Genomic DNA, 25,152 nt, shown 5'->3' on the forward strand with positions numbered 1-25,152 from the left:
GGGAAGCAGAGTCTCTGAATGGCTAAAAGACTTGCTCAGGGTCACAAGTCTGAATTTGGTTCCGGGGCTACCTGGCACCAAACCTAAGCTCTTTACATGATGTCATGGTGCCTCCCCAAAGAGTACTGGTCAAGGGTGAGGGTTCCGTTCCTTAGCTTGAGATGTTTTTGCATTGTCTCCCCTCCCCCTGCCTTTTTTTTTTTTTTTACAGAGACAGAGAGTGAATCAGAGAGAGGGATAGTTAGGGACAGCCAGGCAGGAACGGAGAGAGATGAGAGGCATCAATCATCAGTTTTTCATTGCGACACCTTAGTTGTTCATTGATTGCTTTCTCATATGTGCCTTGCCCGTGGAGCTACAGCAGAGCGAGTAATCCCTTGCTCTAGCCAGCGACCGTGGGTCCAAACTGGTGAGCTTTGCTCAAACCAGATGAGCCCGTGCTCAAGCTGGTGACCTCAGGGTCTCGAACCTGGGTCCCCCGCATCCTAGTCTGATGCTCTATTCACTGTGCCATCACCTGGTCAGGCACATTGTCTCCCCTTAACCAAGCCCTTTTTTCATTGTATCTGGATGTTTGGATTAAACAGAGAAGGTGAGTGGTGGGAGCTGGCACTCGGTCTGGAGCTAAGCTTGAGCTTGCTGCCTGCTTGGGTTCCTCCAGTTTTCAGGGAATATTTACTTTCTGCCTCTTGCTGTCACCCTTGAAGGAAAGGGAGCTAAGGTCAGAAGGGTTACTTCTCTCCAACACCCAGACCTGACATTAGCTGATCTAATTCCCAGGCTTCCTGGTAGAGAGTCATCAAGCACACCTACAAATCATCTGGATCTCATGTACAGTCCTTAATGATGTTAAGCCGCATATCAGAATAAAAGAAAACACTATTGACAATTATCAAATACTAAATATAGCTCAGTACATTTAAAAATGAACAATAGCAGAAGCCTTGAAACATTTCTCTTTGATGTGAATGGAGTCTTTGGCATTTTGAAATACAATAGGATGAATTAATTGCTCCTCATTACATGGCAAGTCAGGAGAGGTATGAATGTGCCTTCTCTCCTCGGCATTCGCCTGACCGAAATAGCCCCCTTTTGTGTTTACTCCTGCTTTCTCTAATGATAAGCAAATTGGAGATCATGGCTAGAAGAATTTAAGTGTCCTTCATCCTTTCTCCAAAACCCTCATAGTGTTGTGTGATTTTTATCTGCTCAGGGGCTACTGCTAATAATTGCAGAGGTCATGTGAATCCACATAGTGCAAGATTAGAAACAGCATCTGTAAAATTACTTCTTAGGAAAGTAGTCTGTGTTTTATCTTTTTCTGCAAAAGTGATTTTGCAAGCAAATTGCTGTCTTTCCTCTCTTGCACTATATTTTTATATTGCTGGAAAAAGTATATTTGGAGAAAGACATTTAATAGCTATCAAGAGTTTTTGAATCCATGGTCTATTTTTTCTTAACTTTATGTATTTTTCCTGATGTGTTGGTAGACTTCCATATGAATAAATTAGAGCGGTATCTTTAAATCCTGAAATGATAGCCCCTGAATAAACTGTTTGGAATATATTGGTTTAATGGGCTATTCATTAAAATTCCATATATGACAGCTATAATATTATACACACAAGCATGTGACGTTTTATATATCATCTTTACAGATTGTTTATGGTTAGTGCCTATAAACTATGAGAGAATTGATTCCCCCAAATAATCAAAAGCTGGAGAAGCAAAGGAGAAAGAAATTGATTAGAAAGAAACTGATTCATAAAATGTCCTTGATTTTGAAGAGCACAATACTCCAGCCATGTGCATTTGAGATGAGACTGCCTTCTCATCATGTATATTACATGTAGACATTTTCCAAACATCAAGCAGAGGCAGTCAGCTGAACCCAGAGTTGTCACAGCAGCCTTGCTCTGCTTCATGAAATATGAAAGCCTGTTTACTTAGTAACAATAACAATTTGAAAGGCTTTGGGCTGAGGAGTTTATGTATGACCCCATGTGGCTGAGGTAGTGAGGCCATTGATAGCATGGCGTGCCAGAAATTGGATAGGAAGGAGAGTTGAGTGGGTACTGAGACATGCCCCCCAAGTTGGAGTCCTTGGTCTGCCCTCATTGCTAGGTCAGATAGGCCATTTGCTCTTAGCAGCACATCAACAGTCTTAGACCATGTCGCCTGCTTCATGAACGTTTCCTACATTCCGTGTCATAGGCTGGAGTTAGAGCTCAGTTGGAAAAAGAGTATTTGCCTTTTCTTATTTTCCCAACACATTCAGCTGTCTGTGGTCCCACTCTTTCTCGTCCTAGGGATAGAGGTGCTTAAAATCAAGAATAAGGAATCATTGTGAAGTTGTCCAAGCTTTTTTCCTAGGACACATTTTTCTTACGCATGCATGTTTATATGCACACATACACACTCAGAGTGTTTCCTATAATGTGCTACATCATAGATGATAACTCATTATTGACTTAACATAGTTCTCTCATCCTTTATAAAATCTCATCTATATCTCAGAAATGTTGGTGTGAAAACATTTTAGAATAAAATTAATATTGTGTACAAAGGTAGCATATATTTTTGAAAATACTTTTAAGCTTAAGTCTTTGGGGAGGTTAGTGGTATACCCTCCCCTCTCTCCCTTTAGTCTGGGGATGTGAGCGGTGAGGATGGAGCAGAATGCCTAAAAGTCCAGGGTGTTAGAGTATAGATCACACAGAAAAGCACTTTACTCAGGTCTGACCCTTACACTTATAATTTCCTCAAAACCAAACACGTATCTCTAGACCAAAAATGACAATTTAGAGCTCCCTCCCCACTGAACTGTCTCAGCTCGGCACCTCCCTTACTCCTTTTTCAGGATAAGTGGGTTCACAGCTGGGTTCTCAGTTCTGATTTTGAGATCTCCATGGTGGTGCTTGTTATCTGCAGAGTTCCTTTAGATTTTAAACAACAACAACAAAAAATTAACCTTTTTAATTTTCAAATGTATATCATATATAAAAAAGATGTCATAAAATTAAGTAGTCAGAGCATCTCCACTACCAAAAAAAAAAAAAAGAAAGAAAGAAAAGGAATAAAAAGGAAATCACTGCTATGGGCATTTTGGTCCATTTGCAGAAAATTACCTATTCTCAAGTAGGTAGGTCAAGTGCAGAAAGAATCTCTACTTGAGATACAATTTCCTCTCCACACTTGGCTTTCTGTCTAGTAATATAGGGGCCCAAGCACTGCCCACATTTTAATATTCTGCTGGCTTTTCACTAGCAGTGTTTTAGCTATATGTACTAAGATGTATTTGCTTATGCTAGAACTCACACCCATTGTTACAAATAATTTTAGAACCAGAAGGGCTTTAGAGAATAGAGGGAAAGTCTTTATTTTGTAGAAAATTTGAGAGTGTTAGATGACTTGTCCAAGGTAATACAAACCATTAACGTCAGGCAGAGGCAGCTATAGAACCAGGTCTCCAGACTCCTTGGCAAGAGGAGAGAAGCATGCCTTTTCCTGGCACAGAGCAAGTTGGTGTGATAGAAAAGCCTGTCAGTCGCTCACCTGCTTTTGAATCTTTTATTTTCAATCAAGTATGCTGGATGATAAGAGAGTCGAACTTTATTTAACAAAAGAAAAAGACCATGTTCTGACATAAACAGCAAAGCTGGTGACATTTCTCCTGTCCTCATTGATGGATTTCCCAGTTAAAAAACAGAAGTATCAAACTTCTGTATGAACATTCTAAAGAGCTTTTCAATCAGTCTAGCCAAGGGGAACATCTCAAGCAACTCTAATAGAGTAAGAGTGGGCTGTGGAGATGTAGGAAACTCATTGCCACTTGGACCTGGGTTTTCAGTTCCTGAGTCACTCCACCAAGTTGTACAAAAACGGTCTCTGTGTTTGGATGAGCAGAATTGCCTTTGTCATCAGCCTTTCATACACACAGAGCTCTCAGGCCTGAGAGGTCCTGGGATGGACTTTGGAATAGGCCCACACCCATGGCTCTTTTGTAGTTTTTCTTGAGTCTGCATCAGCCAGGCAGGCAGCAAATCTGGGGTGCCGTTTCCCAGCTACCCTAATGAGGGCCTGGGGAAGTTGTAAGCCTTGTTCCCTGTTAGGGAAGGCACCTAGGGTCCTATCTACATTACTTCAGAAATCACCTTAGGGTATTTATAACCCCTCAGTAGTGATTTGGGAAGGAGGGGCTGGAGTCCAAAGAGAAACAAAGGAGTTTGTATTCGTAACAGAGAAGGAAGTGTGACTGGAGCCAGGTTTTTCTGTTTGGTATACAGGGATTACCTCTGAGAGGGGAATGAGGCAGGTAGCAGGGAAAACCACAGGACCAGCTAAGAGCAGGTTGAATGATATTGAGATCTGTGTTAGGCTCAGTTCAGTTTGGCTTTGGGACATTTGTACACACCCAGCCAGTTTATCATAAAATTCCCAAAACTTCCAAGATTTGTCTTTTTTTGGACATCTCAGTGTCTGAAGTGTTTCAGATCTTTTTAAACAAAAGTTACTAGTGGAAGCTAGCTTTTAGGTTAGAGCATTCAGCAGATTGACACATGTAGCTTCAACTTGAAGAATGCCATCTGACCAGAAGTGGCAAAAGCCTCACTCTAGTCACCCATGGTCCTTCCATTGAGGTAACCCTAACTGCACTGATGCTGCTAATGACCAGCTGCATCACCAAAGAGCTGTTCCATGAGGCTCATTATTTTTTCAGTTAAATTATATTATATTATATTATATTATATTATATTTTCATTATATTATATATAAAATTTATGCATGTTAGGCTCTTTTTCAAGAGTTAATATAAACTTTTTGAAAATTCACATGGTATTCCTGGCAGTTACAGGGCAAAGTGGTGTCTAGACCACTTTGGGAGCACCTATGTGGTCTGTTTTAGAAGCCCCTAGTAATTGTCTTGTAGGTTGGATAATTGTTTTTTCACTTCTCCTTTTGGCCTTGCCTTTGGCACCTCAGCATGTTTTATTCATCAGCTTTGGGTAAATCTGTAAGTCCTGAAGCCACCTGTCAGCTGGTCCTCAGTGTCTTACCTGAAGCTTCCCTTGACCTTCATTCCCTGTCTACATTCTGAGTAGCAGCTGTGGAAGGTGCTCTTTTTGTTTTGATGTCACTGTTTTGTTCCAGCTTTCATGGATTCTGGGGCCAGGTAGATTTATAGACTTTCTACTAGCATCCAGGAACCTTGACATGTTTACCAAGCATGAGGCCCTCCCTGCATCACTGGGGCCTGTCCCCCACGAGGGCTGTGGCCTCTCCTCCCATCTGTACTTGGGAAGTCACAGAACCCACTTGGAAGAGTTGGAGGTAGTTTTTGATTGTTGCAGTTGTTGGTAATTGCCCTTCTAAATAGTCATGTGGGTCATACAATCCTCCTAAAATGTGAAAAACCCCACACTTCTACTCATTTTAATATGCCCCAGTATATTGTTTGTATACATATATATATATTTTTTTAACTGAAGAAAAGAAAATACTCTTGCCTTTGTACGCAATCCTTTTAACAAATTGTTTATTGTTGTATCCAGGTGACAAGCATGGTAAGTATTTTCATCAAATTGAGTATTCTGTATTTTAGCTGTGCTTGGCAGACTTTTTGGCTAGCTTTGTGTTATCAGCCTTGGCTTTTCTAAAAATGACCCATTTAGGAAAGGGAGAAACTCCTTACCTGGTAGCATCCCACATTTCCTCAACTATAGAAGGAACCCATGTAGTCTTAGACTCACGGCGGGGATACCTGAGAGAGCATGCGCCCCGCCAGCATGCTGCTTGGTCCCGTCCCTGTCCGCCCCACTGCACTGAGCCTTGCCCACCAGGCGTCTGCCATGGCCTCCAGGCCACGCATGACTCCAGCAGCTCCTGGGACTGTGGCCCCTTGATGACGTACACAGTCAGGGGATCCCCGCAGTCTGGATGCTCCTACCCAAGATCCATGACCATGCTTTTTTTCTCTCCCCACTCTTCCCTTCTGGATGCTTAAAAAGCCAGGGGCTCTTTTTCCTTGAATGTGTTAACTAATTGAAGAAATCTCCCTTTGGGAGCTGGAAAAATAAATATATTGTCCATTCTTCTCAGAGGCTTCCCATTCTGTTGGAAGATGGATTTACAAAAAACAAAAAGTTGTTTTACACCTTGCCACTGGGTGTTCTCAGTATGTGTTCAGAGTTACAGCAGGTTCAGCGTGTGTCAGCCTTCTGGCCATGTGTATTTACCCGTGCATGTTTGCTTTCCGGCCTCTTTTGTGGCTCTGTATTTTAGTCCATGTGCTCGTGGCTGTGCCTGTGTCAGCTGCCTGGTAGCCATGCGTTACGTATTAAGTCTGTGTGTCACTGTCACCTTCAAGGATCAGACTGCAAAGGATAAGGCCCTTCAGCACATGGCCGCCATGTCATCAGCCCAGATCGTCTCGGCCACGGCCATTCACAACAAGCTGGGGCTGCCTGGGATTCCACGCCCCACCTTCCCAGGGGCGCCGGGGGTGAGTCACTGCCTGCTTCAAGAAACGATGCCCTAGGGGCACGGGGTTACCGAGGGAGCGCAAAGCTGTCCACCTGGCACTTCTGATGATTGGGTCCGGTGTAAGAGAACCACCTTGTGGCGAACTGATGATGGGTGCAAGAAGGTGAAAGGAAGAAAGGCAGGGAGGGAGAGAAAGAGGGGAGAGGAGGGAGCCTCAGTCCCCGAAGTCACTGAATCAAGCATTACTTTCCCATGCCCTTCTGAGTGTGATCTGCCTCTTTTGATTTTTTTTTTCCTAGCCCTTGGTCTTTGTTCCTGTGTCCTCAGGGTCACTTTGTGGCAACCAGCCTCTAAAGCAAGTGTAGTCAACCTTTTTATACCTACCGCCCACTTTTGTATCTCTGTTAGTAGTAAAATTTTCTAACCGCCCATCGGTTCCACAGTAATGGTGATTTATAAAGTAGGGAAGTGACTTTACTTTATAAAATTCATAAAGCAGAGTTACATCAAGTCAAAGCATATAATAATAATTACTTACCAAGTACTTTATGAAGGGTTTTCGCTAAGTTTGGTAGAATAAATCTTCATAAAACAACTTACTATAGTTAAATCTATCTTTTCATTTATACTTTGGTTGCTCCACTACTGCCCACCATGAAAGCTGGAACGCCCACTAGTGGGCGGTAGGGACCAGGTTGACTATCACTGCCCTAAAGGGATGAAGCATTCTATTAACATTTTCATTTTGCACCTACCAAGGGTTGAGAGGCTAAAGGTTAAGGTCCCATTGAATTCTCATGATGATCTTAAATGCCTCTTAATTGTTATTGCCATTTTACAGATGAGAAAACTGAGGTTATATAGTAGTAAGGTGACCAATCATCCTCCTTTAGGGAGGACAGTCCTTCTTTTGTAAGTTCTGTCCTCCCTCAAGAAGTGTCCTCCTACATGTCCTCCTTTTTGATATTGGAAGACTAATCTGTAAATGTCCGTATTCATTCGACACAGAGTCAATCCATTGTGTGTGATGTGACGTATTTGTGTCTAAATGAGTACTTTTTTCTTACAATTATTATTAAAAATTAATAGGCATGTAAGCATAATTACAATATAAAATATTACAAATGTTTTTATTATGCATTTTTTATATTATAGTGTATTATTGTTGCAATGAATAAAATGTTTCTTTTATTTATGATATTGTTTTCTTCAATTTATTTTTGTCCTCCTTTTTATTGTAAAAAAGTTGGTCACCTTAATGGTAGTAACAAGAGTGTGGGTTGCCTGAAGATAATCACATGGATAGTAACGTCAGGACTCAAACCCAGGGCTCTGTGACTTCCGTTTCATAGTACTGCTGCCAGCAGTGGGTCAGCAGGTACCAAAAGCCTCAAGAAGACTCACAGCAAAGCGTGTGTCTGCCCTGCTCTTTGGAGCTCACACGGCCTCTTGTTCTGAGCTTTGTTCTCTCTCCAGCTGGGCCCTGGGTGCCATGAGCTGTGGAGGCAGAATGTTACAGGGAGCAATGCAGACTGGAGTGGAGAGTAATAGGGTGGGCGGGCACATGGACAGAGCTGTCAGATGAAATATTCCTGAACCGTCTGCAATACGCCCAGATCTCTGCCCGGTGTCAGGAAAACACTGAGGCTTCTGCCCGGTCCCTGAGCTCGGAGATTATTTGCAAGAGGAGCTAGAGGGAGCTCTGAGTAGCCTGACCAAGGATGTAGATTGTGATTTTATGCATAGCAGTGACCGTGTCTGCACTTATGGAGGGTCCCTGCAGCTGGTTAATGCTCTGAACCTGTTATCTTTAGCAGGGGTGCAATGCATAAACATCCTGAACTATGAAGTGAACTCATAATCCTGAACCCTCTTGTTTTTGCCTTCCAGTTCTGGCCGGGAATGATACAAACAGGGCAGCCAGGATCCTCACAAGAGTAAGTCGGAGGAGGAGTGGGTCGGCACCAACAGCCAGGGCCCGCTCACAGTCCACCCCGAGTAGTGTGTCCTAGGACCAGACTGCCTCGGAGGCTGGAGGCGAAAGGAGATTTAACCTGAGATCATCAAAGTCATCCCCACTGTTACCTCCTGAGGCCAGTAGCAGGAAAGAGACTGCTTGGATCCTGGAGATAGGAAATCCCTCAGTCCCACCCGAAGTTTAGTGGCCATCTAGCTTGAAATAGGAAGAGGATTCTTGTTTCTTTGTGGCTCTGGGGCAAAGCCGAGGGTCTTCCTGAGAAGTGCCTGCCCAAGAGCAAGGGCAGTGGGGGTGACTCTGTAGCCCGTTCCACTCTGGTTTGCCCAGTGGTTTGACGACTAATAGAAAAGCCCACTGATGCTTTGAGGACCAGGGTAGCAAGCTCAGTCAACTGAAAGAGAAGGCAGTCAGGGGATAAAAAGAGAGAAAGGAAATCCTACTCCTACATTCTCAAAGGAACGGGAGCTGTGTGTCCTAGAAAAGGAGAGCCTGAAGCTTGTCCCAGACCTTGCCGGGAAACAGTGGCCACGAACCTCAGTCCCTGCAGGGGTGGGAAGTTCCGAGGTGGAGGTCCACTGAACTGGGTGAGACTTGCTGGTCCGGCCTCTGACAGCCTGCTGGCCCCTCTCAGTGGGAGAGAGGGACCCTTTCAGTCTGATGGAGCTCTTCCTGGTCTGTGCCCCCACCTGCAGACAGGGAACCTCACAGCAGGGAGGGCCCAGGTTGGGCCCCTAGTCCGGGGAGGCCAATGCCAGGACTGAGGAGTAGCTGCTGCCACAGTCACCGTCTCTGACTCTCTCCATCCTTCTGTCCCCAGCGTCAAGCCCTTTGTGCAGCAGGCCTACCCCATCCAGCCAGCAGTCACAGCCCCCATTCCAGGTGAGTCCGTGGGGGTCCCTCTCACTTTGTCCCACCACCCCCTTGCTTGCAGAGCGATGTGCCCCCTCCTCACCCCCAGCTTGCTTAAGGCAGGGGTTAACCTGGAGCTTAGGAGGGTCACAGAGGTGACCCCTCCCAGGTCCCTGTGAGAGCTCTTCAAATGCTTTTTTCTTCTTCTTCTTGCTGAGAGGCAGGAAGGGAGAGAAAGGAGAAGCATCAGCTTGTAGTTGCGTCACTTTAGTTGTTCATTGTTTGCTTCTCATTCATGTCTTGATGGGGGGGGCAGCACTGCAGTCAAGCCAGCCACCTTGGGATCACGTTGATGAGCCCGCACTCAAGCTGGTGACCTCAGGGTTTTGAACCTGGGTCCTCAGCATCCCAGGTCGACACTCTATCCACTGCGCCACCACCAGTCACACTTCAGATAACCTTTTTAAGGAAACGGGAAGCCTGGTCACTTTCATTCAGCGCCCTGGGTCATCCTCGGAAGGCGAAGTGGCTGTGCTTCTACATCATTAATAGGCCAAATTAGCAATCTGTCCCAAGAAAGGGTTTTATTCATTCTTTCTTAGATAAGTAGGTTTCAATTCCTAGTACGCTTTTTTACCCTTTCTTTAAAAGAGAGCTTACATGGAATCCCAAACTAGAAAACGTGGGTCTGTCTGGCCCTCCCCCCTACACACACATGCACACACATGCACACACATGCACACACGCATGTTGCATGTGGAATTATTTGGTGGACCCGCTCTCTATTGCAGTCCACAAACTGGAAATGCTCTCTGATCCGATACCATGGAACATTCTGAGAGAAGATCTATAGTGCTGGTGACCGCAGTCTTAAGAAATGAGGTGGAGAAACACAGGAAGTGTCTGGTACTTTCCACTCCTGAATCAGTTTTGTCTTGGTCCCCGTCTAGGCCCCTTTGTCCAGGGTTAGGTGTCCTCATGCCAGAGCCCCTAACAGGCGCTGAAGTCGGCTTTAGGAGGAGCCACGTGCATTGTGCTTTTCTGGGACACTGACTCTGCAGTCCTTGGCCAGACTCTCATCTGCACTTACCTCAGCTCCACCATGAGACTCTGGTGGGGTAGGCTGTTGGCCTTTTCTCCGGACCCATCCATTCTGTAGGGCCTTACCCCAGTATTTGCCTGAGGCCCGAGGGGAGGTGGGTGGCCATCACTAAAGGTGACGCTTGGTCTTCCAGGGTTTGAGCCTGCGTCAGCCCCAGCTCCCTCAGTCCCTGCCTGGCAGGGCCGCTCCATTGGCACAACCAAACTCCGCCTGGTGGAATTCTCTGCTTTCCTGGAGCAGCAGCGGGACCCGGACTCGGTGAGTGTGCTCAGAGGGGGCCTCGAAGGCAGAGCTTGCTGTCGTTCCTGCCCACCTTCACGGTCTTTCCCCTGCCCTAGCACCTGCCAGATAACCCAAGTGAGCGTGGGCTGGGGAGGACTAGCCAAGCAGCCTTTCAGTGAAGTGAAAGGTTTTTCCGTTGACAGACATGTGGAACTTAAAAGCTAAAAGTTCATGGATGCTCTGGCCCCGAAACTCCCAGGAATATTGGGTGAGGGGAAGGACCTGAATAGGCTTTTGCATTTGGAAAAATTTAACATTTAATGAGCCTTGCCACATGACTGGTACTGGGCTAAACTGTTTATATACAGGTAGTGCCCGGGTTACCAACAAGATAGGTTTTGTAGATTTGAAAATATTTAAGTATGTATATGCAAAGAAAGGTAAAAATAAATATTATGTTAAGACAAACATCTAAGTTGCATTTAATAGGAAAATGTACCTGTTCCAACTTACATACAAATTCATCTGAAGAACAGACCTACAGAACCTGTGTCATTTTTAACCGGGGGACTGCCTGTACACAATCACATTTTATCCTCACCAAAACCTTGTAAGGGTGGGTGCTGTCTGATAGATGCAAAACAGGGCAATTTTCCTGAAGTCACACTGTTACTATCTGATAGAGATTCAAACTTACCTCTTTAAAACTCAAGCCTAAAACATTTAGTCATTATTCTATACTGCCTTTCCAAGCCTATGTTTCCTCAAGGTAACAGGTTGCTGTCTTCTTAAAAAGTAACAAGACGGCACTTTAACCGTCTGACGTGGAATGCAGGGCATTGTCATGTCATGCATACCAGTACAGTTGGCACCTGGGACTCTCTTGTTGTCTTCCCTAACCCGTCGAGTGCCCACCCTCATTGTTCCCCAGCCAGGTTCATTATTTCCCACACATATGGGAGCCTCCCTTCTTTCCTACCCAGCCAGCCCAAGACCCTTCCCTCACTCCCACGCTTCGGCTGTGAGCATGAGTGCTGCATCTGTGTGTGGGTGGGTCCAAGGCAAAGAGGGAAGAAATCGTGAGTTTGTGTTTGGGATCTTCCCCAACTCCTTTCTGTGTTCTCTACTTCACCCACCTTGCTGGTCTCAGAGCCACCAAAGGCCCATGGGCCCCATGCTTTCTCTGTGTCTCCTGCCTCGCTGTCATTCTGTTACCAGGAAAAAGTGTCATGAATGATTTCACCATCTGTTGTAAATAACTCAGATACTGAAAAAGTGCAGGTGACCTCTCCCGGGAGTGTTTTCCCTTGAGCTTGGTGGAAAGCCTCTGATGCTGGGGCGAGGGAGACGCCGTGGGCAGAGGGGCTTCCGCCAGCCACCCCCAGAGCAGAGATGGCGGGGAACCCAGTGCCAGCCCACTGACATGTCTCTCTATGGCTTGTGAACTTGGGGAGCTGGTAGAAAAACAGAGCCTGCTCCAAAATTGAGGGGAAAAGAAAGGGGATGGAAACTAGGTCATTGGGCCTACCAAGGCAGGGAGGGAGACATGAGGTTATCGAAAACAGAGAGGAGAAAGCCACCTGGATCACTCTTTTCAAGCCGCGGGGCGGTGTTACAGGAAGGGTGGAGGTGATGGGTTAAATCCCTATCTGGGGCATCGAAAGAAACAAGATTACCTTCCCGCTTCCAGGCTGCTGCTGCTTTCTGGGAAGTGCATGTAGATGGTTCTTTGGCCGAAGGCTTGGCTTCGGCCCAGGTGATGCTTCTGCTTTTCATAGTTCATGTTCGTATAACACCTCCTTGCCCGCCTAGTACTTTGTCGTTGATCGGTTCACTCTGTCCTGACAGTGTCGTGAGGTAGTTGCTGTTTCCCCATTTTATAGGTGAAGAAACTGAGTAAATGACTTACTGAAGATATTTAGCCAATAAACAGAGGGACCAGGAGCCAAAATCTGTTTCAGTATCCTCTTTGACACTATTGTAAACCAACACCAATTATGAAGATCTCTTGGATTGTGTATTCAGTCTGCATATCTACTATGTGAACATATCTCTCTCTTTGTGACTTGTCTTTTCCCTAAAAAATAAAACTCGGAGACACGAGGAAGCCAAAGTCCCAAGATGGTAGTTGTTTTCCTGGTAAAGAGATTATAGAATATTTTATCACAATTAAAAAAATTAATTTAAAGACCTATGGCAGCCACGCATCGTGACTGTCCTCTTCAGTTATGGACCTGTAGGGCCCAGGTGACCCTTTTCTCTTGCAGTTAGTGTTCGTTGGGCTTCACGTTGTAAAGCACTGATAGATTCTTTCAGCCTATTCTATAATCGTGTATGAGCACCTGCCTGTGCAAAGTGCCCTCCCGGGCAGGGCCCCAGCACTGCACACAGGCACGCAGTAATCACACAAGAGGTCGTTGCGAAGTGTTGTGACTGGTAGGAAGGAGGGGTATTGAAAACTGTGGGTGATTAACAAGGAACAGGCAGGCTTTCTGGAGGAGTAACCGTCTTACTGAGAGGTAGAGGATTGATCTGCAATGGGGAAGAACGAGGGAGAACATTCCAGAGGTGATGACTGTGAGGTATGAAAGCAGTTAAGTGCAAGTTGGTGGATAGTTTTAAAGGCCGGTCCCACCAAGTCCTTGGAATGGAGTCGAGAGATAATGGTTCATGTACACTCAGGATTACACATAATAATCTGAATGGCTCCACTGGATTGGCCTTTTCCTGATGAATTAAAGGTTTGGCTCTAGAGCTTGGACTTGAATACATGACTTCAGCGGTCCTGAAATAAATGGAAGGCCTGCAGTGAGTCAACACCCTTAGGCCTCTTGAAGAAAATATTTATATTTTAGAACACAAGATGGAGACTGAGAGAAATTGGAATTCAGTCAACAAATACTTTTTCAACACCACATACCAGCACCTTTTTTTGGTGTTAGGGATTCAACAGCAAAGGGAAGCTAAGTCCATATTCTCATGGAGCCACTATCCTAGTAAAGACAAACAGTAACTACCCAAACAAGTACATACATACGTGTGCGTGTACACACACACACACACACACACACACAGAATATAAGGTGATGTTAAGTGCTTATGTGGTATAATGATCCTTCTTCAAAATTGAAAATTACTTGCTCTTTAGATTAAAAAGTATAATTTCAGAAAATGTCTTATATATGTTGATGTTTCTATTTTGTTGTACTATGCTTTTGAGTTATGCCTATCAGGTTATGCCATCCAAAACTGTGCCACTATTCTGAAATTATTTTACTAAGTTGTAACACCAGGCTTAATTGTTAATGTCGCTTCTAATACTGCTGTGTTATGAACCCTTATTTTTGCAGTGATACACAAATGAGTTCAGTGTATACAAATGAACCATGCAGATTGCGAATAGCACATTTATTTGAACTTAATGAAAATGTGAGGGTCCGGAAAAAGGGTTCTTGTGTTAGAGGAAGCTGGGGACCCCTGAGGAAAAAGGTGATTGACAAATTGAAATGGGAGAAATTTGACAAAATTATTTAAAGCATTTTGACGCTGTCTCAAACACCAGCCTCTCAGATTACATAGTATGCACTTTATCTTGCTAACACAAGGTGCTGTTACAGCCAATGTGTAACGGCACTTCAGGGCCAAGGTCACACTGAAAAACTTGTAGCAGGTGAATGGTTTCCTTGGCTCTCAGACTTTTTGTGGCTTCTCAGAATTTAATTTTACTATATTTTTGTTACAACTATGGGAAAAAGTTAGTCACCTGAAATAAATTCATCTGGAACATTTAAACAAATATAGCTATACTATAAATATATACTTAAAATTTAACATCAGACAATAAGCATGTTAATTTGATAAGGAAACCAACAAGGTGACAAATAATTAAAGGTCCCTAAGCAAATTCAACTCTGTTTGGAGTCTGTAGATCTTTGTCTACCTATGGGCATGCACACACATTTCTCCCTACTTCTGTGTAATGGCATAGGCTCATTGGAACCATGGGGTTCTAGATAGTGCTGGTAAAAAGCTAGTTAATAAATCAATGAGCTGGGTGCAGAGTGCTAACTAATTTTCATTAGTAATTTCTTCTGTCCTCATCACAGCCTGATGCGGTAGGTAATTTTATTCCATTCTGAAGAGGAGGCTTAAAGAGATTGCTTTCTTGCTGGTAGTCAGTGGCTGTGGCCAGGTTTGAACCTTGTGTATGTACTATTTCCCAGCATGGAAACAAAGCCAAGAGGAAAACCTAGTTTGCCTCAGTCCAGGGTGGCTTCCCTTTGTTGACCCCTGTTCTGGAAATTCACTCTTCAGTTTACCACATAGGTCATCATTGCCACCACTAAAGACTTCTTCATGACTCTGCCACCCTTAGCATTGATAGCACTAGTCATAGTACCAGTAGTAGTACCCTCTGTGGAGACAGCCAGCACTGTGCATCATCTTATTTAATCATATGATGTGGCCTGTCCTGTGTTAGGCAGCCAGCTGACATTGTAAGTGGGATTCAGATCCAGCTCTGCTGATTCCACATCCTGAGATTGTAACCAAAGAGTATATAGTCCATTTGTACCCAATGAGTTGTAATACAGTGTGTCTGTAAAGTCATGGTGCACTTTTTGACCAGTCACAGGAAAGCAACAAAAGATGATAGAAATGTGAAATCTGCACCAAATAAAAGGAAAACCCTCCCAGTTTCTGTAGGATGATGTGGCAGCATGTGCACATGCGCAGATGATGACGTTACACCGTGTATACAGCGGAGCAGCTCACGGCCATGCCAGTCGAGATGTGGACGGTACAGAGGAAAGTTCAGTGTGTTTTGTGGCTTGCTAAATTCGAATCCGTGACCAAAGTACAACATGAATATCGGCGCATTTATAATGAAGCGCCACCACATAGGAATAACATTACTCAGTGGGATAAGCAGTTGAAGGAAACCGGCAGTTTGGTGGAGGAACCCCGTTCTGGTAGGCCATCAGTCAGAGATGAGTCTGTAGAGGCTATACGAGATAGCTACCTAAGGAGCCCTAAAAAAATTTGTTCATGAGCCCACATCGAACTGCACTGAGTAGGTATGAAACTGGGAGAGTTTTCCTTTTATTTGGTGCAGATTTCACATTTCTGTCGTCTTTTGCCACTTTCCTGTGACCGGTCAAAAGTGCACCATGACTTTAGGGACACACTGTAGAATGGGTTGTAATCTCTAAGGACCTCAAGACAGAATAATCTGGAGGATGAGCGCCCCCTGCTGGCTCTGCGTCAAGTATAAACCAGATGGCAGTGTTTCCCCAAGTTGGTTGTTTATGTTGGTAGAGGACCAGCAAGTCAGTCCCTCTGTTACCTTTGGCTCCACTAGAAGCTAAGAGAAAAACAGCAGAGGGTGAAGAAAGAAAGATCTAAAACACTAAGACTATTTTAGAAGTGGTTAGTGGTGCTTGAAAATACACTTTCTACATGATTTCAGTGTTGCATATCAAAGGACTTCAAATATTAAGTATAAGATCCTCCACCCATAGTGGGCTATTTAAAAGTGCCTCGCCTGTAATCAGGACCCCCGTTCCTGGAGACTGAGTTAGGCAGCTGCTGATTGAGAGTGATGAAAACCCAATCTTGGTGAGCTGTGGGCCGAGCTCTGTGTGTGCATGGGGAGTGGCTTTCCTGATAAAGCCTAGTGGAATTCCTCCTCCCCTACCTTGGGACAGGCAGGCCCTCCCGCTCCCCCACAGCTCAGACACATCCTGCCCCACAGCTGGCAGACCCCTGCTGGCTCCGACTGCCCAGGCACAAGGTGGTATGTTTAATGCCCGTCATGGTCTGGATGCCAGAGTAAGCAGGACTGGTGCCGGAAGAGAGTGTGAGGGTGGAGTTAGGTAGGAGTTGCACAGCCAGAAAAGGGAAAACTCTGGGATGGAGAGGGAGGGACAAGGAGATTGTCTCTCTTGATTTTGAAAAAGTGCTGTCTTGCCAAAAAAAGAAGAGAATTTTTACAGTGTGGTACAATTGCACACCTGAATGGGGAAGGCACATCCAGCTCATAACAGACAGCTCTGTGCATTATAGCAGTGATGACAGCCGCCAGCCCTCACTGAGCTGGGGCATGAGCACTGTGTGCCAGGCACTTTGACAGAGGTCCTCCCGTCCATCAGGGAAGGAATGGAGGCTCAGAAACTGTAAGGTGCTTTATGAAGATTCACCACCAAGAAGTGGCTGTGCCAAAGTTCAGCTCCACTCTGTATTCTTAACCACTTCACTGTAGTTTTGGAGAAATCAAAAATTATTCAAGTGGAAAAACAGCTGCCTTCCAAAGTATGAGCTTCCCAGGTACAGGCTGCACAGAGCAGGGCCCTTCATGTTGGGGCGAGAGTAGGGCTGGGTTTTCTCTGAGCTTCTTTTCCAACCTGTGGTTCTGAGTCTTCTTAGGGTTTGGGGCAGGACATGGGAGAAGCCGGGGATGTTCCCACTTGGGCCTTAGGACACGCTCCTGTTGTGCTCTGGTGACAACAGGTTCTAGTTAAATGAGAAAGCTGGTTTCAGAATTCTTGCTGGAGGTGTAAGATTTGGGGCAAATGACTTCACAGTTCAGCCTGACCTCAGCTGGTACAGTGGGCAGAGTAGGACCACTCTTGCCGTATTGCTGTGACAGTTACAGTTAACATCCCTGGACCTAGTGAACACTCCACACATGTTGTCTGAACCTGAATGTTGTGTAGAAATGTAGCGGAAATTGGGCTGGACAGGTAGAGGGACCTGGCTTGGGGAGATCTGCTCACCAGGTGTTTTGAACTGTATTGAAACTCAGATGGGAGCCAGAATATTTTTTTAATTATTATATTTTGAGTAAGTAGTAAATTCATGTGATCAAAAATATATAAGCATAAAAGAATGGAGGGAGACGCTGCTTCCTTTTCATTCCTATCTCACCCCAAGTAGAGAGTCAAGGTTGCTAGCTTCTTATGAATCTTCCCAGAGATTTTAATACATATACAGCATAATAAGAACATATATTCCTTTTTTTCACCCCATTTTTACAGAGAAGATGTGATCTGATACGTGTTTCAGGAAGATGGCAGCTGCAGCAGGTCAGAGAATGGGCTGGGGCTAGGAGATGGGTGACAGGGACCAAATCAGAGCATAGGCAGTAACTGAAGGGATATGCATTGCGTTCATAACATTAAAAGGTCTTGGGGACCTGACCAGTGGTGGTGCAGTATATAGAGCATTAGACCTGGAACGCTAAGGTTGCAGGTTCAAAACCTCAAAGTCATTTGCTAGAGCAAAGGCTCATCAGCTTGATTGAGGGATCATTGACCTGATTCCAAAGGTCACTGGTGAGGAAAAGCCCAAGGTCATTGGTTTGAGCAAGGGGTCGCTGTCTAGGTGAGCCCCAGGTCTGATTCCCGGTGAAGGCACGTACGAGAAGCAGTCAATGCACAACTAAAGTGAAAGCAACTATAAATTGATGCTGCTCACTCTCTCTTACCTTCCTGTCTCTCACACACACAAGAAGAAAAAAAGGTCTGGGGGATTAATTAGTTGTGGGGAATGAGAGTATTGGACATGACAGTTTTTGAGACTGGGGATAGTGGTATAATTTGAAAAGTCACAGAACAGAGAAGGAAGCAGATTGCCTTTGTGATAATGCTATTTCTTTTTGTCCTCAAAAGAAACCTGTTGAAATGGATACTGGAAACAGAGAGGTTCAGCAAGTTTAAGTAACTCAGCCCCACACCCAGCTCATAGATAGCAGCGTTGGATATTTGAACATTGTCTTAATCCAGAGCCCATGGCTTGAGGAATTTGGGGAAGGTAGCAGCAATAACACACATTTAAGAAGATTTTACCATGTACCAAGTCCTTGTCATATATTAACCTCACAGAGAATGATGATGCACCACCTGGGGGAGTGGAGAGGACAAGACTCGTGATCAGGTGGCAGGCAGGTGGGGAAGGTGGTCAGAACGTTTGGAGAAAGAGGAAAGCAAGGACACTTGGTTTGGTTTCCCGGGAGGAGAGAGTTCCTGAAGGGTTTCCAGGCTTGCATGAGGGCATGTCCTCAGCCAGGAAGCTAGGGGTTTTGCTGCCTGGAATGTTCTGGCCTCTTCTCTTTATCTGTAAGTGGCTGGAACAGCCTAGAGCATGGAGCCTCCTGATGTGAGGGAGTAAGTCAGCAGTCTTCACAGCCTGAGTGAGCCCGCATTCTCCCCTTTAGGGGAGCCTGCATCGAAGTTCTGCAAATCCATCCTGCAGATAACCTTATTCGTTTCCATAAAGGCAGTTGGTCAGATGTAGCCCAAGCATGACTTAATCTTCACATATGCACAGCTTCTTTCAAAGGCTTAAATTCACAGACCAGCTAACATTCCTTTGTTAGACCACAGATCCTGACTCGGCTTTGGAAAGTGTGACCAGTGCAGCTTTAAGGAAGTCCAACATTGATGAGACCTGTGGCAGAAAAAAGGGCTGGTGGTTTGTATGGGGATTAGATTGGAGAAATAAGGAAACAAGATCAGAAGCAATGTTTTAGTTCCAAACTGCCAGGAGGGTCCTTGTCTATGTTCTGGACAGGGTGGAGAAGGGCAGGGTTTCTCTAAAGAAGCTTGTAAGTCCTGCAGTGGCTGCTAAGGCTGATTGTACGCCTCACAGTGGGGTTCTGTATGGATGGGAAACAGCTGTTCTGGCAGCTCTAGTTTCTGGTCCTTTAGGAAGGAGGTTCCTCTACCCCACTTCATAGCTTGTGTATGAATCTCATTAATAGTAAACCTGCAAACCAGCATCTAGGCAGCTCGCTAAGGCTCACACAGAACTGTCATGTTTACTGTTTCATTTGACCTTCACATTGACCCCTGGAGATGATCAAGACAGGTGTCATCCCAGAAGGGTTATGCAGCTTGCCTCAGGTCACACAGCTCAAAACCAGCAGAGCCTGGGTTCTACCCATGAGTGGTTAATGTCTGCATCCCGTGCTTAGAATAAACGATCAGAAAGCACACTTGCCCTCCAGGTTCTCTGAGGAAGGCTCCGGCTGGTCTGGGAGTTGGCTATGCCCAAACTTTGTGCTTCTCTCGGGTTTCTCTCATACATTGCACCCAGTATGGTCTTCCAGGACACAGGAGACAGTCTTCCCATGACTGAAATGATGGCTTCCTGGGTGTGGTGTGCTGTGCCCACCATCCTGTGTGACTGCTGAGCTGTCCTGTGGGCTTATTCGTGCACCTATCACAATAGCAGTGGATGGTTCACTCTCCGTGTCTGAGCTGCTGTGGGCACTCACCCTCTCTCCTCATTACCATTTGCGGATGAGGCAATTGAAAGCATCTGGAAATCTGGGTTTTATAGACATTTTGCAGAGGCCCCAGCCAGACTCCATCTGCTTTTCTTGGCAGGTTAGCACCACACCCACTGGCCTTCCTGGTTGCTGTCCCTGCACGCAGCCAGTGGCCCTTACAGCTGCACTGCTGAGGGAAGACACACCTCTTTCTAAGAAAGCAGCAGCCCCCCTAGAGAGACAGTGGTGGAAGTGGGAAGTGGGGGAGAGGCTGGTGCATCCTGGTGTGAGACACAGGAAGGAAGGACTTCCTTGCTGGTAGTTTGTTGTTTTCAGTGTTCCCTTCTGGGAGGAGCACAAGGAAGGGATGGGACAGCACCCGGAAGGGGCTGGTGTCTCTGAGCAGTCAGCTGCTGATAGAGTGGAGCACACTGGTGCAGGAGCCCAGGGTAGCCAGCCTCTCCTGTGCCCCAGGGGGCTGAAAATGCAGGTCACGTTCCTTGGCTTGGCCCCACAGCCACTCCCTGGGGTCATCACAGGTTGCCCAGGCGGCCGTGGTAGCGACTGGACAGAGTCCTGGCAGGAGCGTGACAGGAAGCAAATGCAGGTGATTTGTCCTTGTTCTGTTCCAACTTGTACATTATCATCCTTTGACATGAGTTATTTGTCTTGGTTTCTTTAAATTCCTAAGTGGATTATAATTTCTCTCGGTATTATTTGACAGCAGTCATTTTTCAAGGTTTTTACTACGTTCTTCAAATACTTGGAATTTTTTAACAAGCTTAGGAAAAGACCACCATCTTCAGGTCAGACATTGTACTGCAGCACTGAGGCATGCCTGAGGGAGCAGCTCAGATGCCAAAGACCAGCAGATTCATAGGGCTTTTCCTTCCTTTTCCACAAAAAAGTGAGCTGCCTCATCAGAGGTCTCTAGAGTAAAATGAATTGGCAGTCCTTTAAAAGAGAGAGAGAGAGAGAGAGAGAGAGAGAGAGAGAAAGAGAGAGAGAGAGAGAGAGAGAGAGAGAGGGAAAATAAAATAAAAACCCCAGTGGCCACTGTGGGAGTTGAGTTTGTATTCTGGTTTGTTGCATCTGTGGTGATGGGCATCCTCAAAGGCTGCTCCAGCCCCACTTGTGAGGACCAATTTTGTGCACTTCAGAGAGTGGGCTCTGATGTACGCCAAGGGAGCGCAAGGGCCCAGAGCACTCCAGGCCCCACATGGCATTGCCCTCCCCTCGGCCACCCAGCATTACAATAAATTGCTAATGGTAGTGTCAGAAAAATAGGAATCACCCTAATGGATCTAAAACTTTCCTCTCTTAATTTCCGATTTAAACGTTAGTCTTTCCCTTTTGTTGCTATCAGAAGGACAGCCTGAATTCCAACTGATCTATTCTGAAGTAATAATAGCAATAATAATGATAAGAAGAAGAAGTAGTGATGTGCTTGGCCCAACATGATGTATTTTTCATGCAGTATCTCATTTAATTCTTGTGACTCTTCTTTGAGGCAGTTGCTTTTATTATCCCTGTATTATGTACGGATGCTGGACTTGCCATCCCAGATGACTCAGCTAGACAGTGGTGCCAGAGCCAGGGTTCAGACCAGACCCTGTCTGACTCCAGAGTCCAAGCGCCCAGAGACTCCTTCTGTGCAGTCTCCCTCAGCGGCAGCAGCAGGGGAGAAAAGAAGAGCCAGGAACCAGGAGAGAATGAGCTCTCAGAACAGCTTTGGGGAGAAAGTCGTTTGGAAAACCCCCAGGGTAGCTACATAACCCTTTGCAAAAATTTTTGTGGAGTTTGGAGGATTATATTCACTTTTATTGCTGTTTAAAACTGCTGTGAAAAAGAACTGGAGGGATTGTTACAAAAAAGAGGAAAAATGAGCATTTCCCCAAGTCAGAATAGAAATTTGTATATTAAGATTGTATCAGGTGCTTCTGAGCTGCAGGATGTTTTGATTACACGTAGGTTTTTGCTGGTGCAAATCGTTCTTTTTGGTGAACCCTGCAGACAGACCTGGGTCCTTGTCTTCTGCCCGGTCATCCTGAGTAGTTGAGTTTTAGGAAGGCTCTGTGATCTGACCAAGTTCCTTTCAAGTCCAGGGAACTTGTGGCCAACTAGAATAAGCATCCTGAAGCACAACCTTTAATATTTTTGTTTCCCTTTATAGTACTTTCTCCTCCTCAAAAAACCCCAGGTTGTTTCAAGGCAGTTTTTCATTGGCTGTTTATTTAATTTAATATAATGCACATGCTTCATATGTAAGCCAAATTGAACCTCATTCATAGCCTTTAGAAGGAGAGGCCGCAGTCTCCTTGTCTGAGCCTTCCCACCTCCCCGTCCTAGTCCTCAGGGACAATTACAGCCCTTTAGCTATTTCCTCATATATTGTCTCCATATTTCTAAGTAACATACTTATACATCTTAATCCATGCATTTTAGATATTTTCTGCTGCCGTTTTTACTATGGAAGATCAGGACTTAGCTCTCTAAATTTAGCACATGACCCCACCCTGCCCCCGCCTTTTTACTGCTCACCATTCTAGTGTGGTTATATCACAAGTTTTGGCTTAACATTCAGTGTTTATATTGCAAACCTGTGTCAGTTTTGTACACGGTGTGGTTAATATGTGACGTATTTAGAACCATTTCTTGATTGTAAAACTTGTTTTTTCTAGGGTTTGTCATTGCCTTTTTTTTTTTAATTTTTTTCTTTCAGTGTTTACATTATACAAATTCATTCTCAAAATTTCTAACAGAATTCTCAAACTCTTCTCCAGATGGTCACATAAGTCAGGGACCACCTCATATCCACTGTCCCCTTGGTGATATCTCTCCAGCCCCTCATATACTCTGGACTGAGTCAGTGGCCAATGCATTTCTCTCTCTCTGTCCTGGGTTAGGGCCCCATTTCCCTCTGTTTTGATTCACTCCATTTCATAGGAACATATCTTTCTGTGGCTACCTGGGAATAGTTATAAGGCAGTTTCTGAAACCTTACAGATCTGAGAGTGTACTATACTTTCACATGTGATAGGTAGCTTGGTTTTGATCATAGTTTTGCCTTTGAGATGTGAAACTTAACCCACATTTTCAGACAGCTCCATATATGTCTGCTTGCCAGTGAGTAACACTGCATATTGACTGCTGGAGATTAAAGTCATCCGTATAAAAAAGCAGGTAAATGCCGAGGTAAGTCATGTAATATGCAGGCATGGGAATGTTGCCTGACTTTAACTCTAGTGTTTTCTCTAGGAATTTTTGAGAACACATGGGCAATATATGATTGATTAGAGGGGCAGTAAAGCTAGCTCTGTATAGTCACTTTGTAGGGTCTATGAAGAGAAGGAATTTGTATTATTGGCTCATGGATTCCCTGTGTCTTGTGTATAATGGATAATAGGTGTGTTGGTGTGTTCTGTTGAAACCCATAAAAGAAATGTCAAGTGTGTACCTTTTCTGTTGTTGTCTTTCCTATGTTGATAATCAACATACCTACGGAGTGCCTAGGACTGCTTTCTAATTGAACAAGCCAATGTTAATCTTTGTTTTAGATACTGAGGAATTTTAGTCTTAAGGCTTTGGTGTATATGACTCATTGACAGAACATTTTTGCTTATGTATTACCCTGAATACTTGGAGGTTTGGTTTGTTGTTGTTTTTTATGTTTGTTTGTTTGTATTTTCAAATATTTGTTTTCTGCCTTGCAGAATAGAATGACGCTTTTTTTGGTTTTGTGTTCCACCTTTAGTGTTGTAGAACCACCACTGCTGGGAATAGAATGGGATTCATTTGGGAGGGAGGGAAAGGGAATGGGAAGGAAGTATCCATCTAGCCTAGTCTTCTTCCCTTTTAAGGAGAACTGGCAGGAGCTGGCAGTGAGAGCCTCCCCACCGAATTGTTTTTAGGGTTCTCATGTCATTAAAACTTGAACCCAAAGCTATCCGATAGATTTTTTCTTTTCAGCCTTCTAGATGTGGGGGCAGAGGGACTCCTGACTTACCCAGGTTGAATTAAGGGGAGAGGGAGAGCTGTTTGTCACACTGCTCTGGTCTCTAGGACACCTTCTCTAGTCCTTTGTATTCTTAGCAACAAAGTCACCTTTTGGCAGGAACAGAACCACTCAGATGCCAACAGTCAGGGGTTGCTTTCAAGTCACCAGCCTTGGAGAGGCAGTGCCCGGTTTCCTTTGGCAAAGACAGCCTGCCCCTTCTCAGTTCATTTCAGCCACTTGGGCACAAAGGTAATTTCCTCAAAATAGAAACCTTTGAAGGCTCTATCTGATGCATCTGTGAATCATTATGTTTCTCCTGAATTCTAATTTAACATCTTAGAATTTTGAAAACACTATTTAGCTTCTTTTTTTCTCAAATTAACTTTAAAAAAAAAGTAGATCTGAATTAGAAGGGCCTAGGGATTTTCTCCTGGGAGACCATGCAGTTGGTATTTGCAGCACATACATGGGCGGGGGCATTGACAGTTCCAAGTTTTATTCTTAACTCCAGGACTATTCCCGGAAGTGTGACCTCAGGCAAGTCCGTCCATCTCTAAGCTTCTATTTCCTCATCTGTAAAATGATTTTAATAAAATCCACCTACAGTGTCCCTGTGAGGCCAGGATTACCTTAGGTCACATATATAGACAGCACATTGCACATAACCCTGACGAACACAACTTCTTTTCCTTCCTTCAGGCATAAGTGAGAGGCCCACACCCAAGAAGCTTATGATGGGCAGGCTGTAACCCAGGCACTACACAGTCACACAGTTTCTCAGTCTTGCCCCCATCTTGGGCTGACTGGGGTTTATTTTTTCTTTGCTAGGAGGAGGGGCAGCTGAAGTAAGAACATTTGTGTGCTTCTTCTCCAGGATCTAGTTAATTTCACATAATAATAAACCCACACAGTAGTAGCCTCAGACAGAAGCTGTGGTCTATTGAATACTTCTTACGTGCTGGGCCCTATGCCAAGCCCCTTCTGCACGTTACTGCCTCTCATTCTCAGGCTTGTTCTGTTGTACAGGTACGGTATGCGCCTTGTCCATGAGAACACCGCGGTTTCCAGGTTTTTGTGGCTCGAGCGTTTTCCTGCTTCACCTTCAACACCTTGCTTTTCTGCTCTATCTTCAGGGCACCCTTTGCCTTTTACCCTCATCCACCTTCCTGACCTCTTGACGTCTAGCAGTCAGGACTGTCATCCCGGAGTTCCAACAGGATGGAGCTAGGGCTGTCGATGTCAAGAGCAAAAAA

The 25,152-nt window shown here is 45.0% G+C and overlaps 1 protein-coding gene across 10 annotated transcripts in view; it reads left to right on the forward strand.

The window, feature by feature from the left end:
- The window catches only part of TEAD1 (TEA domain transcription factor 1), a 283,716-nt gene that overhangs the window by 209,857 nt on the left and 48,707 nt on the right, over positions 1-25,152 (forward strand). For 5 of the 10 annotated variants that reach the window (XM_066250982.1, XM_066250981.1, XM_066250985.1 and 2 more), the window contains 5 exons: positions 5,553-5,564; positions 6,368-6,502; positions 8,374-8,420; positions 9,279-9,340; positions 10,546-10,670. In XM_066250982.1, coding sequence (XP_066107079.1) covers positions 5,553-5,564; positions 6,368-6,502; positions 8,374-8,420; positions 9,279-9,340; positions 10,546-10,670 — 381 coding nt within the window. The remainder of the gene's footprint in view (positions 1-5,552; positions 5,565-6,367; positions 6,503-8,373; positions 8,421-9,278; positions 9,341-10,545; positions 10,671-25,152) is intronic. The other 5 variants (XM_066250984.1, XM_066250987.1, XM_066250986.1 and 2 more) reach the window with 1 other exon arrangement.

This window comes from Saccopteryx bilineata, chromosome 1, assembly GCF_036850765.1.
Source record: "Saccopteryx bilineata isolate mSacBil1 chromosome 1, mSacBil1_pri_phased_curated, whole genome shotgun sequence".
In the NCBI taxonomy this organism is placed as follows: Eukaryota; Metazoa; Chordata; class Mammalia; order Chiroptera; family Emballonuridae; genus Saccopteryx; species Saccopteryx bilineata.